The following is a 14,056-nucleotide window of genomic DNA, read 5'->3' on the forward strand; positions in this document are numbered from 1 at the left end:
ATTTACACTCGCCATATAACTCATACCTAAAACCTCAGAGGGTACTCAGTCGACTCAATCTGTTGAGGATAGGTCAAACCACCCTGCTTCCGCACCTCATCCATGACCTCCATAATGACGATACTCTCCTCCAATGGTAAGCCCTCACTCTCGAGCTTGCCATCGCGGAGACAACGAGCAACCTCGTCAGCCTCCCAGTACATACCCTTACCATTACCAGGGAACGGACACTGAACCTCACGGATCTCACCGGCACCCTTCTTGGGAATGATACGGTAGCTCTCTGGCCGGAAGGGCTGGCCAAGCACCTGGATCTCGCCTTTGGTGCCCTGGATACGGATGGGGGGACCGCTCGAGCCCTTCTCATCCGGATCAGCAGAGACACGAATGTTGGTCAGGGCGATACCGTGCGATTGCTGCGGGTGGGGGCCATTAGAGGGGGTGCTTGTGGGGAAACTCAGAAGCATGGTTGTGGACTCGTCCACACCGGTGAGGTGGTAAGGAGTCATCTGAGAGGAGACAGTGGGTGGCTTCCTCTGGTCTCGGGGCAGGGTGTGATATAGAGTCTGGAAGACCCAGGTCAGGGAGTAGATACCCACTAGAAGAGCAAGTCAGTCATGGTCTTCTTTTTCTCTTTCTATGCTCCGGGGGTGAGAATCAATGAACAAAAATCCCGGGAAACCTACAATCCAAGAGAGCACCACCAGCCAAGTCGGGGTTCACCATGCGGTGTGTGGTACCCCATTTCGTCTCAACGTCGTCACCGAAGCTTGTATCAGCCACGACACGGAAGACCTCCCCGATCTCACCCTTCTGGATGAGCTCGCGGATCTGAATACTGAGGGGGAAGTAGCGCGTCCAGACAGCTTCCATAAGGAAGAGGTTCTTCTTGCGGGCAATCTCGACGAGAATCTTAGTCTGAGCAGTGTTGACGGTAAAGGCTTTCTCGCAGAGAACATTCTTGCCCGCTTCCAGCGCCAGTCTGACGTTCTGGTAGTGGTGGGAGTGCGGGGTCGCGACGTAGATGACATCGACGTTGGGGTCAGCCACCAAAGTCTCGTAGTCCCCGTATGCAGAGCAGGGGGTAGTGATTCCTCGAGCCGAAATAAATTGCTCGGCCTTGTCCTTGGACGAGGACGAGGCCACGGCGACGACTTGGTGGGCTACGTCAGAGGCATCGCGGACCTTGGGGTCAATGAGAAGGTCGTTTGTGAATGCTGTTGGGAGATAGGTTATTTCATGAGTTCTTGTCTTATACAGCCAGGTATTGTAGAAGTGAGATCTTACTCTCAGCAATCCAACCAGTGGCTATCAATCAGTTAGCTTTGTTTTTGTCTGTTCTCGCAAAATTTCATACCCATGATACCCCATCGAACAATGTGTGGCGCCATGATGGAAGTAAACTTGAATATTCAATTCAGTATATTCAGTATATTCAGTATATTCGCAGGATTCGCAAGATTCGGTATATTTGACAGAGATTAAAGAAAGACAAGTTTACGCCGGAGGAATTTATGGGGAAATCTGGCGGGGATATATTGCCGAGCGGGGGGCAGATCTAGGGCCCTACGTGGTTACATGATCGTAAAAAAAAAAGAACTCAATTCGCTAATTAACGCCAGGGAGATATGTCCTATGCAATGCAAGATTAATCGCGTACAAATCAGATCTCAGTCTTGATGCGCATCTTCTGGCTTGGAGATTCAGTTCCCTGTGTCTAGTTAGCTCTCTGATCATCCACTCTCACAAGGGGAACTCACTTCAGCTTTCCGCTTGCCTAGGACAGAGTCGGGAGTGCTGGTCCGTGTCTGACGTGTCGGTGCAGGGCCCTTGGTCACTTCAGAATAGCAGCTTGCATGATACACACGACTTCCGACCTTGCTTGCGTCTTGCCAGATCCAGTCCTGGACATCCTCAGACCAAGTCGATTCGAATTTCTCCTGGCAGATGGGGCACGGGGTATTGCGGAGAGTGGCATCGTTCGGAGCTCGAATCCATGGCTTTGGCGGCTCTTGCTTGGTATTTCCATCCGCACCTGGGGCCCCTTCCGCCGTAGCTTGGGGGTCCACAGCGCCGTTTACGTCGCCAGCCTCCCGAGATTTGATCCAGTCCTATTGGAGTTAGAAATGAAACTCAAAGAAATACAAGAGATAAAAACATACCCTTTCGTCAACATACCAGCTGCGATTTTGAGCTCGCCTGGAGGACTCGGTCATGCGCTGGTTGGTCTTGAAATGCCAGTCTAGATGCCGCGCCTTCAGTTCCTTGCCTTCGTCCGTGGTCAAGAAACGACGGCCGCAGGTTCCACATCGGTTCGGTCGGGAATCATAAAGAGAGACAATGAGTCCGAATCGAGGGATCTTCATAGATGCGGTGTTCATGGGGACCCCAGAGGACCCACTGGGGGGAACTGCAGCTTGAGACGGAGCTGGGGGTGTAGGCTGCATTCCCTGGGGCAAGAGAAACGGCAAATTAGATCTCCCGGATACTGGCGTCGAAGTCGACGGTGTAAGAGTTGAGGGTGTCGGTCCACCGGGGAGAAGTCCACGTGCCCTCAAGGCTGCAATAAGAGGGTTCTCTGGCGCTGGCTGTGGAGGGCCGCTTTGATGAGGATATTGAGGCATCTGAGGTAGCGCTGCCGGGACTTGAGGTGGTGGGGTGGACTGTTGACGCACAGCGGTAGCTTTGATCAGCTCGGCGAGAGTGTTGGGGTTTAATAGTTGGTGAAGAGGCTGCGAGGCTGGTTGCGCTGGTGGTGTCGGAATTTGTGGAGTGGGCACTACCGAGCCATTCGTAGCGGCAATAGGGGCGACAACCGACGGTGGTCTTGTCGCAGCAAGCGCTGAGACCTGATCACGGACAAGTTTCAACTGATCTGGGGCGAGCTGTTGTTTCTGTAGAATGGTCTGAAGATCCACCAACGCTTTCAGGCGCTGTCGAGAGACGGGGTTAAAAGGACTGTTAGCAAAGTCAATCTTGGCAGAAGCGATCAGGGCATCTACATCTCGATTGAGATAGCTCAAATCGATATCATGCCGATGAGTCTGTGGAGGTGCCTGTGAGACCCAAATTAGCTTTTGAATGTGACAGACGACAGTAGTCTTACCGAATTGGAATGTCCATTGTTGGGTAACTGGTTTTGTGAAGGCCGAAGCATGTTCTGAGATGGTGTAGGGCTGTTGGTCCACCCAGTCGGGGTCCCATTTCCACGATTACGGCCGAGTATGTCTGGTTGGGCCCTGGCCTGTTGTTGTTGCAAAGCCGCAGTGCGTGCTTTAATGAGAGCAGTTTCGATGTTGCGTGTGATGTCGGGAGGGAAGACTGGGCGCGTGTCCAGGGAGCCTGGGGCCGGCTGCTTCCATGTGTTGAGCATCTCATCCAACTTCCTTCGGGTGTTTCCATCAACCAGAGTATAGACATTCATGAAGGTTTGGTACATGTTTCGGCCAAGGAAGAGAGTGTAAGGGCTTCCAACGTTCTTGACGATGGAATCGGCTACATAGAGGGCTGGAAGCTTCTGCAGGGGTGGTGTCTACATAGTGGTTAGTACTCATCCCGTACTACACAACAAAAAAGCAGCGAGCACCTACTGTTCGAATATGATTTTCCAGGACCCGAGAGATAGCCATTGCGTGTTCGGTATTCTCTTTGGCGATGACAGTCAGAGTACGAATCTGAATTCCATCGTTGGTGGTAAGATCCTCCAAGGAACTCTTGTAGTCCTCGGCAATTTCGTCGGAAACAAGACCGGACATTATGGCGATGTGGGATGAGTCGAGAACTGGATTTATCAGAGATGTCGAGAGCAGAAATCAATATCAAGGCGAAGTTCAGCACGTGTTTTTTCCCTGCACTTCTTTGTCTCTTGTTTTGTGTGCTTGCGAACTTGGTTTTTTTCTTCTTTTTCTTCACTTCTTCCCTTGGGCTTCTGTCTTTTTCCCTGTGACTATCACTGGCTTGTTTTCTGCTTAATCCTTGTCCACGTTCCAGGGAACAAATTCTCTTGGATCAACGCAAAGATGGAGAAATAGTCGGAACTTGTAAATGCTTGCTAGCTATCTTTGCGAGAATTGAGAAAACAATAGGATTCAAATGCTTGATCTCGATCCAACCCAGCCTGTAACCTTCCAGCTTCCTTATCTACCTTCCAGTCAAAGAATCGCCGAGGGGTGGAAAAAGAAACAAAAGAAACCAAGATTGGGTAAATGCAAGAAAGCAGCGCTGTGGAGGAACAATGAAAATTGAAGGTCAAAAGAAGGAGAAAAAAAAAAGAGACGTGAAATGGTGAAGTGGTGAGGTGGAAGCGCCAAAGAGAAAGGGATTGTCAGATATAGTCATGTGATCAATGACGCCAGCACTTGCAACCTCTCTTTAACTTGTCCAACTTCCATTACCTTTTGCTCTTTACATTCAAAAGATATTATTACATTTTTCAACATGAAGCTTACAATTTCTGCCCTGCTGGTTCTACCACTGGCACTAGCCGCATCGCTCAAGTCCGTCGTGATTACGTTCCCCAAGGGAACGCCTGACTCGGTGGTTAGCCAGGCCAAAGCATCCCTAGTGGCTTCAGTACGCTGTGCTTCTTTGTTGCTGTTATAATTGAACTAACACTTTTAGGGCGGTGTTATCACACATGAATACTGTAAGTTCTAACTTTGTCCATATTTAGATACAGAGATATCATTGCTAACATACATTTATACAGATTTGATCAAGTACGATTTCAACGTTTCTATCTCACCAGTTTTCTAACTCTGGCTTTTAGTGGCTTCGCTGCCGAGGCTCCTGTGAGCGCTCTCCAGACCCTATCCACGCAGGACACCCAATACAAACCGGATATCGAAGAAGACAAGGTCGTCAGTGCATACGGAGACTATGCGGCCGCAGTCTAATATGCCCTCCAATGAGATACTGTGAGTCTCACAGCTCTGAGCATATCATGACACTTGGAGGCAAACCTATATGAACCAATCAGGATCATACTCTCGGCAATATTTGGGTGATTTAATACCTCGGCGTTTGGGGTAAATGGTTTGATGTCTTATTTGGGGAAACATACTGTTTACTGGTTTCTCAAGATATAAGTAAAGCATAGTATTCATTTTTGCAATGATTTATAAAGACCTGATGTACACCATTGTAGCAAATCAAAGAGCATAGACATAGGGTCGATCATATCCCCGCTAGTTAATTCCCGTGGCCCCGAAGGCGCGCGTGGATCCGCTGGAAACTCCCTTTGAGCCACCGAGGCATTTTGCAGAATCCCCTCGCTTTAGAGTCTTGGAAATGCTGGAATTGCATGCTTCTTTAACAATTGATTAAACGCGTTAATCGCCAAAATGGCGTCGGAACACACGGTGACCAAGGTTCTGTTGGAATGGATCAACAGCTTCTCCTTGGGCAAAACTCTCCGAGCCACTGATGAGTTGACCGATGGAATCATCTTGTGGGAGATTCTCCAGGATATTGACCCCCAGTATTTCCTTGAGGAAATCCCAGAGCGCAACTCCTCCGACCATTGGGTGGCCAAGTGGCAGAACCTGAAGCACATCCACAAACTACTGCTTAACTACATTCGACACCAAAACGATGACATCCTACCCTCCGGTCTCGATCCATCGCCCGATCTCGAATCTATCGCCGAAAAAGCATCTGCCAAGGAAACGAACAAGCTGCTGAAGCTGCTCCTGATCGCGGCCATCAGCTCCCCCAACGCCGGAACATACGTACAAACACTTCAGGAACTAAGCACCTCGACACAAGAAGGGCTCAAGGATATTATCGAGGAGGCGCACAATGGCCAATATGAGCCGATGGACGCTGCGGACGAGCTCAGGGAAGATCTGGCCAAGCACGATCGCCCTGTGGACCTGGAACTACAATTCGAAGAACGCGTCGGAAAGGTGCTTGCGGAGAACGACCGTCTGACGCACGAGAAGAAAGAATTAGAAAAAGCATTGGAGGACTTGCACAACCGCCTGGCGCGTCTCCAGGAGAACAACGACACCCTGCAAAACCGGCTCGCCTCTACCGAGGACCGGCTGGTTACATTGAAATCTGGAAAGGGTGATATCGGGTTCAATGCAAAGGCATTGGAAAGCAAGACCCGTCAACAGGACGATCTGATTGCCTCCCAAGAAGCGAAGTTGACCGCGGCCCAGGACGAAATCGACAGTCTTCGGATGACAGTCGAGTCCTTGCGGGTCAAGAACCAGCGCTATCAGAAATTGCAGGATGACTATGATGAACTTCGTACTGAGAAGGATCAGCTCGCACGCAAGGCAAACGCGGCCGAGAAATATCGCCAAAAGCTGCAAGCCAGCCAAGACTTTGAGAAAGAGAACCAGACCCTTAAGAACCAGATCAAAGATATTCAGCAGCAGCTGAAAGAGTCAGACTCGCAACAGCGGTGGTCTTCGGAGCGCGATGTGGAACTGGAAGAATACCGCAAGCTTCTGCCACAAGTTGAGCAGGAATGCAATGAGATCCAGAACTTGAAGAAACAACTCGAGTTCAACAATCACGCGCTGACAGAGCGACTGGAAAGTGCGAACGAACAGCACGAGAGAGATGATGCTTTGATCAGCGAACTGCGTGAACGCCTCGGGGAAATGGACGGCTTACCGGGCAGCGCGTCGCCTGGCTCTGAGACGCCCAAGATGCAAGGGACATTGCACAAGGACTTTGAGGCACTCGGTGTCAAAGAGTCTCAACTGTATGTATACATTTTGTCTTCACAGTCTTATTGGATGCTAACCATTTACAGTAAATCTGAGAATGATGACTTGAAGCGGGAAATGGAATCGATCAAAGCACCTTCAGCTGTATGTGTACTATCTATTTCCTACAATCATCTCTTCATACTGACAACCACTAGCCGGCCTCTCACACTGGAGGCTTTTCTGAAAACTTTGCTGCATCTGTGCACCTGGCGCGCTCTGGTTCCACCCAAAGGTTTGACTGCCCAACATCTAGTTTCAGTGAACAGTATCTCTAACGTCCTTCGCAGTGACGATTATTGGAAGCTATATGAGAACTATACCGGAGCTCTCAAGAAGATTGCAGAGGTTCAAGACACCTTGGAAACAACCAAAAGGGACCTTTCTGATACACAAGCTGAACGTAAGTGCAAAGATTGCTCTTACTCTACATATCTGAGAAAACATCTAACTTTACAAATCTTGAAGTTGGTCTTGTCAATATGGAGCAGGTCGAAATGCTCCAAGGACTCGAGGCGCATAACTCAGCTGAATCAACAAAAATCAGGGATGACTGGGAAAGCCTCACACAGAACGTCCATCACCTAGAGGCAGAAGTTGATGCTAGCCAGACGCTGGTGCGCGAAGTTTGTGCGGAACGAGAGGAACTGCGCAAGATGCTCGATAATAAGCAAAGCGAGATCAGCTCCGAAGACCAGGAAGTGATGAACGAAATGCAGATGCTCCTAGGCGAGTTTGAAACCCACAATACCGAGGGTGGCGAAGTGCCCCAGAAGTCGAGCTTCGAACTCTTGAAGCAGTGTGCGGGAGTTCTGGAGAAGAATGTCGAACGACTCGCTCAGCGTGCGGAGGTTAGTTTTCTACGGTTGATCCTCGCTGGGACTTTGGGGTTTGCTAACTCTAGGCTGTTTCTTTAGTACATCCAGCAACAAAATGAGCTGGTCAAATCACTTCGTGAGCGTATGAAGAATTACGAAGAAAACCTTGACGATGGCATTTCCAAGGAGCGAGAGGTAAGTCAAAGACGATGATTTTTATGCCTTGGTTATGTTAGGTTTTAGCCGTATACTGATGACATTCTTAGCTTGAGCTTCAGAGCATTATCGACAGCCAGGCCCGAGAACTCAACCTTGTGGGCTCGGCGTGGTATCACCTTCAGAGCCGATGGCAGAACAACAATATGACGGTATCACGATATCGACATGGAGCTAGCACGGGAGATTCCAAGGGCTGGCTAGCAAAGCAAAGAAGTGCTGTTGCTGGTTAGTAGAATGCCTTACGAATGAAGTTTGTGTCATTTCTTTTTACATATGCGGTTTTTTTTTTTGTTTACTAGTTTGGATGTTGATATTCCCACCATACATCCCGTCTTATTCTTGTGGTTATTTCTATGTCAATAGAATGTATGTCATTCAAATAGAACTTCAATGTTGTCATTTAAAGAACTCTCCAGGGCTATAGTCTTGATATGGTCACGAATGTTTAAGTAGAGATTGAGTTCGTCGCATTCGGAAAATGTAAGCTACCTAAGTAGATCCCCTCAAGAAATAAAACATGTCTATGAAAAATACAAAAGTCTAGGCTAACCTAGCCCAAGAAAGGAGAAATAAGAGGGGGGATGCAACAATTATAAAACATGGTCTCTATACAACTTGACCGAAAGCGGGAATCAAAGTCTGTGCCAGCCAGAAGCTGAAGACAAGCTTGGGACCTGTCATCAACAGCTTGGGGGTCAGACCCTTGAAGAAGCTGGTAGGGCCCTCGTTCTTAAGCATCGTGGAGACGATCTTGAAGCCGGACTCGGGGTTCTCGAAGTTGCGGTTCTGGATACGGGTCTTGATGACATCGAGGGGAGCGGAGACGACCAGGGAGGCGCTAGCACCGCAGACTGAGGCGACGAAGTTCTGGCCCCAAGTGGCAGTGTTGTAATCGGTCAGCTTGTATATCTTTTCCTTGGCGAAAGCAGATCCACCGAAGAGCTGTAACAAAAGTTAGTAGCGGTTCAGTGATGACAGACTGGGGCAGAAAAAAGGGGCGGGAAAAAGCATACAGCGAAGGAGCCAGGAGCGTTACGGGCGGCAGTCCAGCCAGCACCACGGTACAGACCCATACCCTCATCGGCAACAATCTTGAAAAGGCCACGGCCACGGAAGGCATCGGGGTTAGTCTGACGCTTAATCTTAAGAACATCCAGAGGGAGCAGAACGATCTCTCCAATGCCGATCAAACTAAAAGGTTTCGAGTCAGATGAATTCTCGTGCCCAATTTGTTTAATTGTTCTTACCTTCCAGCAGTGGCGTGCATAATGGCCTTTCCGGTACCCTTGCCAAATGCATTATCGAAGTCAGCACCGTGGTGCTTAGCGAGGTAATCGCGTGCGAAAGGCTGACCACCATACTTGTAGATGCGCTGGAGGACCTATAGATTTGAAATGGTATGAGCTGGTTGTTCTCACATTCTTCTGTCGATAGGAGTCACGAACCTTGTAACCGGCAGCGTATCCCAGACCGGGGAACAGAGAGGTGAACTTGCGACCGATTGTGGCATTGACGTGCTCTCTGAAGACAACCTGCTTGAAGGCGGCAACGTTGGCAATCTGTCAAGGACCCAGTCAGCAAAGCAATAGAATACACCTTCGTTTGTAAACAATCCGAATCTCACCCGGGTTTGGTTGCTCATCAATCGCTTGGCGGTGGTATCAACCTATGGACGTCAGTGTCTAGTCACAATGGCTCTCGACTCGAAGAAGATCGTACGGGGTGGAAGATCAACAGCTCAGCAATACCGGCAGAGCCTAGAAGAATCATGAGTCAGTAATGAGTTTGTGTTTTGAACATCTGACGACTTACCGGAACCGAGGAGACGAGCAGTGGCAGACTCCTTCTTGACATCTGTAGAGGCAGTGCCAGCACTGGGGACAATAGCGGGAGACATATTTTCTAATAAAGAAATCCAAAAAAAAGACAAAGCTAGAGAATGAAAACGCCGATGGATTCAATTCAGGAACATGTGCTCGGAGTTAAATTTTATCGAGGGATTTGGCACTAGTCCCGTTTTGGAGCCGCCATCGGAGAGCCAAGGAGGATCTATAGTATGGAGTAGATGATAGTAACTAGGGGATTTGGGGATAGAGGTATTAAGTAAATTATATCTCTTTCTAAAATATAACTCCACAGTTATACACTCATTTTCCCTTGTAAATAACCAGTATGAAAATAGGAATGAAAAACCGCACCGGAATAAGACGGGTGAAAGTGACTAAAATGAATTCCTACAATTCAACATCCGGATTGTAGGAAATAAAAATGCCAAACTACGTGTAAATATCTTGTATATTCCATGCTGACGAGGAGCCATTTGGGTACTGTATACAGTAGAGATGTAGGCTCTTAAGTACTTCCCTAGAGGAAATGTATGGCTAAAGAAATCATATTGCTCTTCAGTGTAAACACTTTATCTAGCCTGATCTGTGGTTTGTTTCCAGGTTGGTACTCCATTGCTCGGAACAACCAAGACGTAAAATATAAAAAAAATTGGCAACGGAATCCCAGAATATTACCACCAGAGAAGGCTCTTAATGATTGTAGTTGCAGCGAAAGAGCATGGTTGCCAAGCAAAGCTAGAAAATGCGCAGAACACCCGAATGAAACGCCAGTGACCCAAAACCAGTATCCCAAGGTCGCAGAAGCCTTCTCGCCTGTCCGTTCATCCATCATTGACTCACCCATGCGGGTTCAAGTGACGGAACAGCAAAGCAAATGAGAGAGACTAGACAACCTCTACAGGTCACCGAAAGTGTTCTCGCCCGAGTATCTAACCGTTATGTCAGTATGATTTCATCTAACAAAAGAAAAGCAGGGAAAACATACGTGATGTACAAGAACCCATCTTCGTCCTTGTGTTCTTCGTAAATGCTGCTCATGAGCGCAGCGGTTGGAGGGAGGACCTCATCAACGAAGATGAAGATGGCCTTCTCGGGGGAGAGCTTTATGCGCTTGCGAATCACATAAACAAACTGTCCCACGGTGAGGTCGGCCGGCACTAAGTACTTCTTCTTGTCGATGGTGGCAATATCCGACTTCTCGACTTTCTCGCAGATGACCTGTAGGTTGAAAGTCTGTTAGCTACCAAACAAGCGGTGAGGGTCTGAGAGGTTGGTTGCAACCAACACCATCGGGGAAAACCCCCTGGGAATCAAAGATACTCACAGGAATGCGATCGGCATATTTCTGACGGATGCGCTCAGCCTCAGCCTTTCGCTTCTCGAAGGGGTGCTCGTCCTTGAACTTGGATCGCATCGTGACTGATAAGGGTTGATAAGTGAGAGCGGGTCGGGTGGAGAGTAAGATCAAAACACTAGAAAGCTCTAGTATGAAGGTGGTGGTAGCAGTAGTGACTTCTTGATGAGAAGCCCTGGATGTAAAGTATCTTGCAGAAAGTAGAAAGAGAGAGATGGAGAGGGGTGATAGAGGATGACAAGGCGACCTCCCCCGCTGACGTTACGGTAATACCATCACGGGATCCATAGGCGGTGAGTCAGCGATCACGCGGCAGAAATCAGATGCTTTGAGGGGCTCACGTGAATAGCAAAGACATATATTAATCTACAATAAAGAGATATCTCTCAATATACTACGGAGTAGTCAGATCTTTAATATCAAAAACCAATCTTACCAATACCGGAGCTTACATGTATTGCCCCGGTGCTGCCTATTTCAATTCCGGGGCTTATCGTGCTTATCTCATCCAGCCAAACAGATCAAACTCAGCTCTAGGAAAGTCGTACGATTTGAGACCGAGGTTGCGTGGTATTTTGCTGAATTGTTGACTCAATTCAACTTCTTCCTCAAATCATTCTTTGTACAAGTGCTGGTTATCACTCAGTCGCTTTTGACCATTAACCTTTTGATACTTTATGCTGGGCAATCGCGCAGCCAATCCTATTCCAAAAATGGCCACCCGATCATACGCGCCTCTGCGGAGGTCGCTTGGACAGTTGTCTACGCAAAGCACTCGTATTGCTGGTCGTCGAGTTGGACCCTCATTCCGTGGATACTCTACTGGGCAGAATCCGCGTGAACCGAAGCCATTCACTGTCTGGAGACCATATTTGCGCCTCGCCTTTGGTGTGCCTTTCATCGGTGCAATTCTATACTCAATGGTATGGCATGACGTTTCAAACCCCAGGGAAATCCATTTGCTCATATATTCCAGATGACCGAAGAAGTCACGGAACTCGATGCTCCATCCATGGTGGAAGTGGATGATGCCCTGAAGCAGTCATCGAAAATCAACGAGTCCTCGCCAATGCGGTTACGGATGGAAAAGCTCATCAAGCAACACCAGCAGAAGATTATCGAGGAACTAGGCAGAATCGATGGGCAACAATTTAAGACCGATACCTGGTCGCGCCCCAATGGCGGCGGCGGCATTTCGTGTGTGCTACAGGACGGGAACGTCTTCGAGAAGGCGGGTGTCAATGTCTCCGTGGTGTACGGCAAATTACCCAAGCCAGCCATTGAGAAGATGCGGGCCGATCACAAGTCCTTTGTTGGCTCAGATGTGGACTCGCTAGATTTCTTTGCCGCCGGTCTCTCGCTGGTCCTGCACCCACACAATCCCATGGCTCCAACGGTGCATCTCAACTACCGATACTTCGAAACGTCGGATCCCAAGGACCCTATCAACGGGGACAAAAACTGGTGGTTCGGCGGTGGCACGGATCTGACCCCGACCTACCTCTTCCCGGAGGATGCTCAGCACTTCCACAAGACCATTAAGGATACATGCGACCGCCACGATGCTACATACTACCCCAAGTTCAAGTCCTGGTGTGACAAGTACTTCTACATTCCCCACCGTGGCGAATGCCGTGGCGTTGGAGGTATCTTCTTCGATGACCTCGACGCCAACTTCCTTCAAACTTCCGCCGGTTCCTCCTCCAACCCGCAGGAGACACTGTTCTCCTTCGTTTCGGACGGTCTGGCGTCTTTCCTTCCTTCCTATGTGCCCATCATTGAGCGACGCAAAGACATGTTGTACACCCCAGAACAAAAGGAGTGGCAGCAGCTTCGTCGGGGCCGCTACGTGGAGTTCAACCTTGTCTATGATCGCGGAACTAGTTTTGGCTTGCGCACACCCAATGCCCGCATTGAGAGTATCTTGATGAGTCTCCCACGTACTGCTAGCTGGGCCTACATGGACCCTGTTTCTGGCACAAGGACAGAGAACATGCCCGTGGATGAAGATGATCTGGCAGAGGATAAGACCAAGGAGAAAGAGCTTATGGATGTGCTGCGACACCCCCGGCAGTGGGCATGATTCATATGCCATGTTTAGTATAGGATGTATTATGGTGTTTTCTTGATTTATATATGTATACTACCTAACAAAAAAAACATTTAGACGAAATGTGAATAATTATTAAGGATATCTCTACAGTTAGTGGCACGCTGGACCTAACCCCTACGGAGGATATGAACATAAACAGGGCGGTCTTTTCCGTTCATGTAGCCATAGTATTCTCTTTTTCCCATCCAATTGGTAAGATGGCCGAGTTGGTCTAAGGCGCCAGGTTAAGGTATACCTTGACTCCACAACTAGCAATAGTTTCCTGGTCTCGCAAGAGGCGTGGGTTCGAATCCCACTCTTATCATATTCTTTTTCTTTTTATTCATATCACTTGCTTTTTAGTGCAGCTGGTGTGGAGGGTTCGGGGAAAAAAAGTTTCTTCATTTTTGGGTGCGTCCAGTATATACATCCCTGAGCACCTCCCTTTAGCTTATATTTCTATAACTAGATAGCATAGATACAAGAAAATCCACATATACCCGAGTTGAAATAGCTAACAACATGTCAAACATTGATTTTGAATTTTTGACATTATATCAACTCTAGCATGCGCCGGGGTGGGTGGGTATAAGGAAAGAAGAACGGCCCACCCACAGAAAAGCATGCAGTTTAGAGCTTGATGTATAGAGGTGGGTAATGGAGACCGCTTTGTATAGCAGTGGCTGTTGGGGCGAGATGTTCAGGGCATCTTCTCCATGAAACGTTCTCAATGCAATGCTTTATAATTTTCCATTCGAAGCCCTCGGGTCTATATATATGGCAATGGCAATCTCAATGTAAAAAGGTATATTGAAACTGTAACCGATGCTCCTCTGTGGAATGTGTCATCATAGGTAGCTTGGTGGTGAGTGTTGAATATAATAGCCCTCTAAGCCTGACTATATTGAATGCTCCTAGTATTATGATCTAGGAACAAAGTAATTTATTAGAACAAAATCTATCCACAGGTCAAGGTAGAGTACCCGAAGAATGGATAAGATGTA

General features: G+C 48.3%; 7 protein-coding genes across 7 annotated transcripts; 3 read left to right on the forward strand and 4 right to left on the reverse strand.

Moving 5' to 3' along the window:
* Positions 1–26: 26 nt before the first annotated feature.
* Positions 27–1,391, reverse strand: N7447_002201 (Gfo/Idh/MocA family protein; the record flags this gene model as incomplete). The annotated part of the gene is made up of 4 exons (XM_057226476.1): positions 27–598; positions 687–1,217; positions 1,288–1,308; positions 1,358–1,391. The coding sequence occupies 4 exons, from the start codon at positions 1,389–1,391 to the stop codon at positions 27–29; spliced, it is 1,158 nt and encodes a 385-aa protein (XP_057090492.1).
* A 272-nt stretch (positions 1,392–1,663) lies between these two features.
* N7447_002202 (putative mRNA cleavage factor complex component Pcf11) lies at positions 1,664–3,755 on the reverse strand (the record flags this gene model as incomplete). Its single annotated transcript, XM_057226477.1, has 5 exons — positions 1,664–1,711; positions 1,761–2,111; positions 2,163–3,056; positions 3,107–3,532; positions 3,591–3,755. 5 exons carry the CDS (start codon positions 3,753–3,755, stop codon positions 1,664–1,666), a joined length of 1,884 nt encoding a protein of 627 aa, XP_057090493.1.
* Positions 3,756–4,437: 682 nt separating this feature from the next.
* Positions 4,438–4,895, forward strand: N7447_002203 (uncharacterized protein; the record flags this gene model as incomplete). Its single annotated transcript, XM_057226478.1, has 4 exons — positions 4,438–4,572; positions 4,621–4,645; positions 4,709–4,718; positions 4,769–4,895. 4 exons carry the CDS (start codon positions 4,438–4,440, stop codon positions 4,893–4,895), a joined length of 297 nt encoding a protein of 98 aa, XP_057090494.1.
* A 447-nt stretch (positions 4,896–5,342) lies between these two features.
* Positions 5,343–7,989, forward strand: N7447_002204 (putative microtubule binding protein HOOK3; the record flags this gene model as incomplete). The annotated part of the gene is made up of 7 exons (XM_057226479.1): positions 5,343–6,718; positions 6,770–6,827; positions 6,881–6,957; positions 7,013–7,125; positions 7,191–7,573; positions 7,640–7,735; positions 7,807–7,989. 7 exons carry the CDS (start codon positions 5,343–5,345, stop codon positions 7,987–7,989), a joined length of 2,286 nt encoding a protein of 761 aa, XP_057090495.1.
* A 376-nt stretch (positions 7,990–8,365) lies between these two features.
* N7447_002205 (putative mitochondrial GTP/GDP transporter Ggc1) lies at positions 8,366–9,656 on the reverse strand (the record flags this gene model as incomplete). The annotated part of the gene is made up of 7 exons (XM_057226480.1): positions 8,366–8,701; positions 8,773–8,950; positions 9,007–9,140; positions 9,205–9,318; positions 9,384–9,425; positions 9,479–9,516; positions 9,572–9,656. The coding sequence occupies 7 exons, from the start codon at positions 9,654–9,656 to the stop codon at positions 8,366–8,368; spliced, it is 927 nt and encodes a 308-aa protein (XP_057090496.1).
* An 845-nt stretch (positions 9,657–10,501) lies between these two features.
* On the reverse strand, positions 10,502–11,020 carry N7447_002206 (autophagy-related protein 8; the record flags this gene model as incomplete). The annotated part of the gene is made up of 3 exons (XM_057226481.1): positions 10,502–10,535; positions 10,592–10,824; positions 10,931–11,020. 3 exons carry the CDS (start codon positions 11,018–11,020, stop codon positions 10,502–10,504), a joined length of 357 nt encoding a protein of 118 aa, XP_057090497.1.
* A 653-nt stretch (positions 11,021–11,673) lies between these two features.
* Positions 11,674–13,043, forward strand: hem13 (coproporphyrinogen oxidase; the record flags this gene model as incomplete). The annotated part of the gene is made up of 2 exons (XM_057226482.1): positions 11,674–11,883; positions 11,937–13,043. The coding sequence occupies 2 exons, from the start codon at positions 11,674–11,676 to the stop codon at positions 13,041–13,043; spliced, it is 1,317 nt and encodes a 438-aa protein (XP_057090498.1).
* Positions 13,044–14,056: the final 1,013 nt, after the last annotated feature.

This window comes from Penicillium robsamsonii (genome assembly GCF_028829455.1).
Source record: "Penicillium robsamsonii strain IBT 29466 chromosome Unknown utg000001l_segment0_segment0, whole genome shotgun sequence".
Taxonomy (NCBI): Eukaryota; Fungi; Ascomycota; class Eurotiomycetes; order Eurotiales; family Aspergillaceae; genus Penicillium; species Penicillium robsamsonii.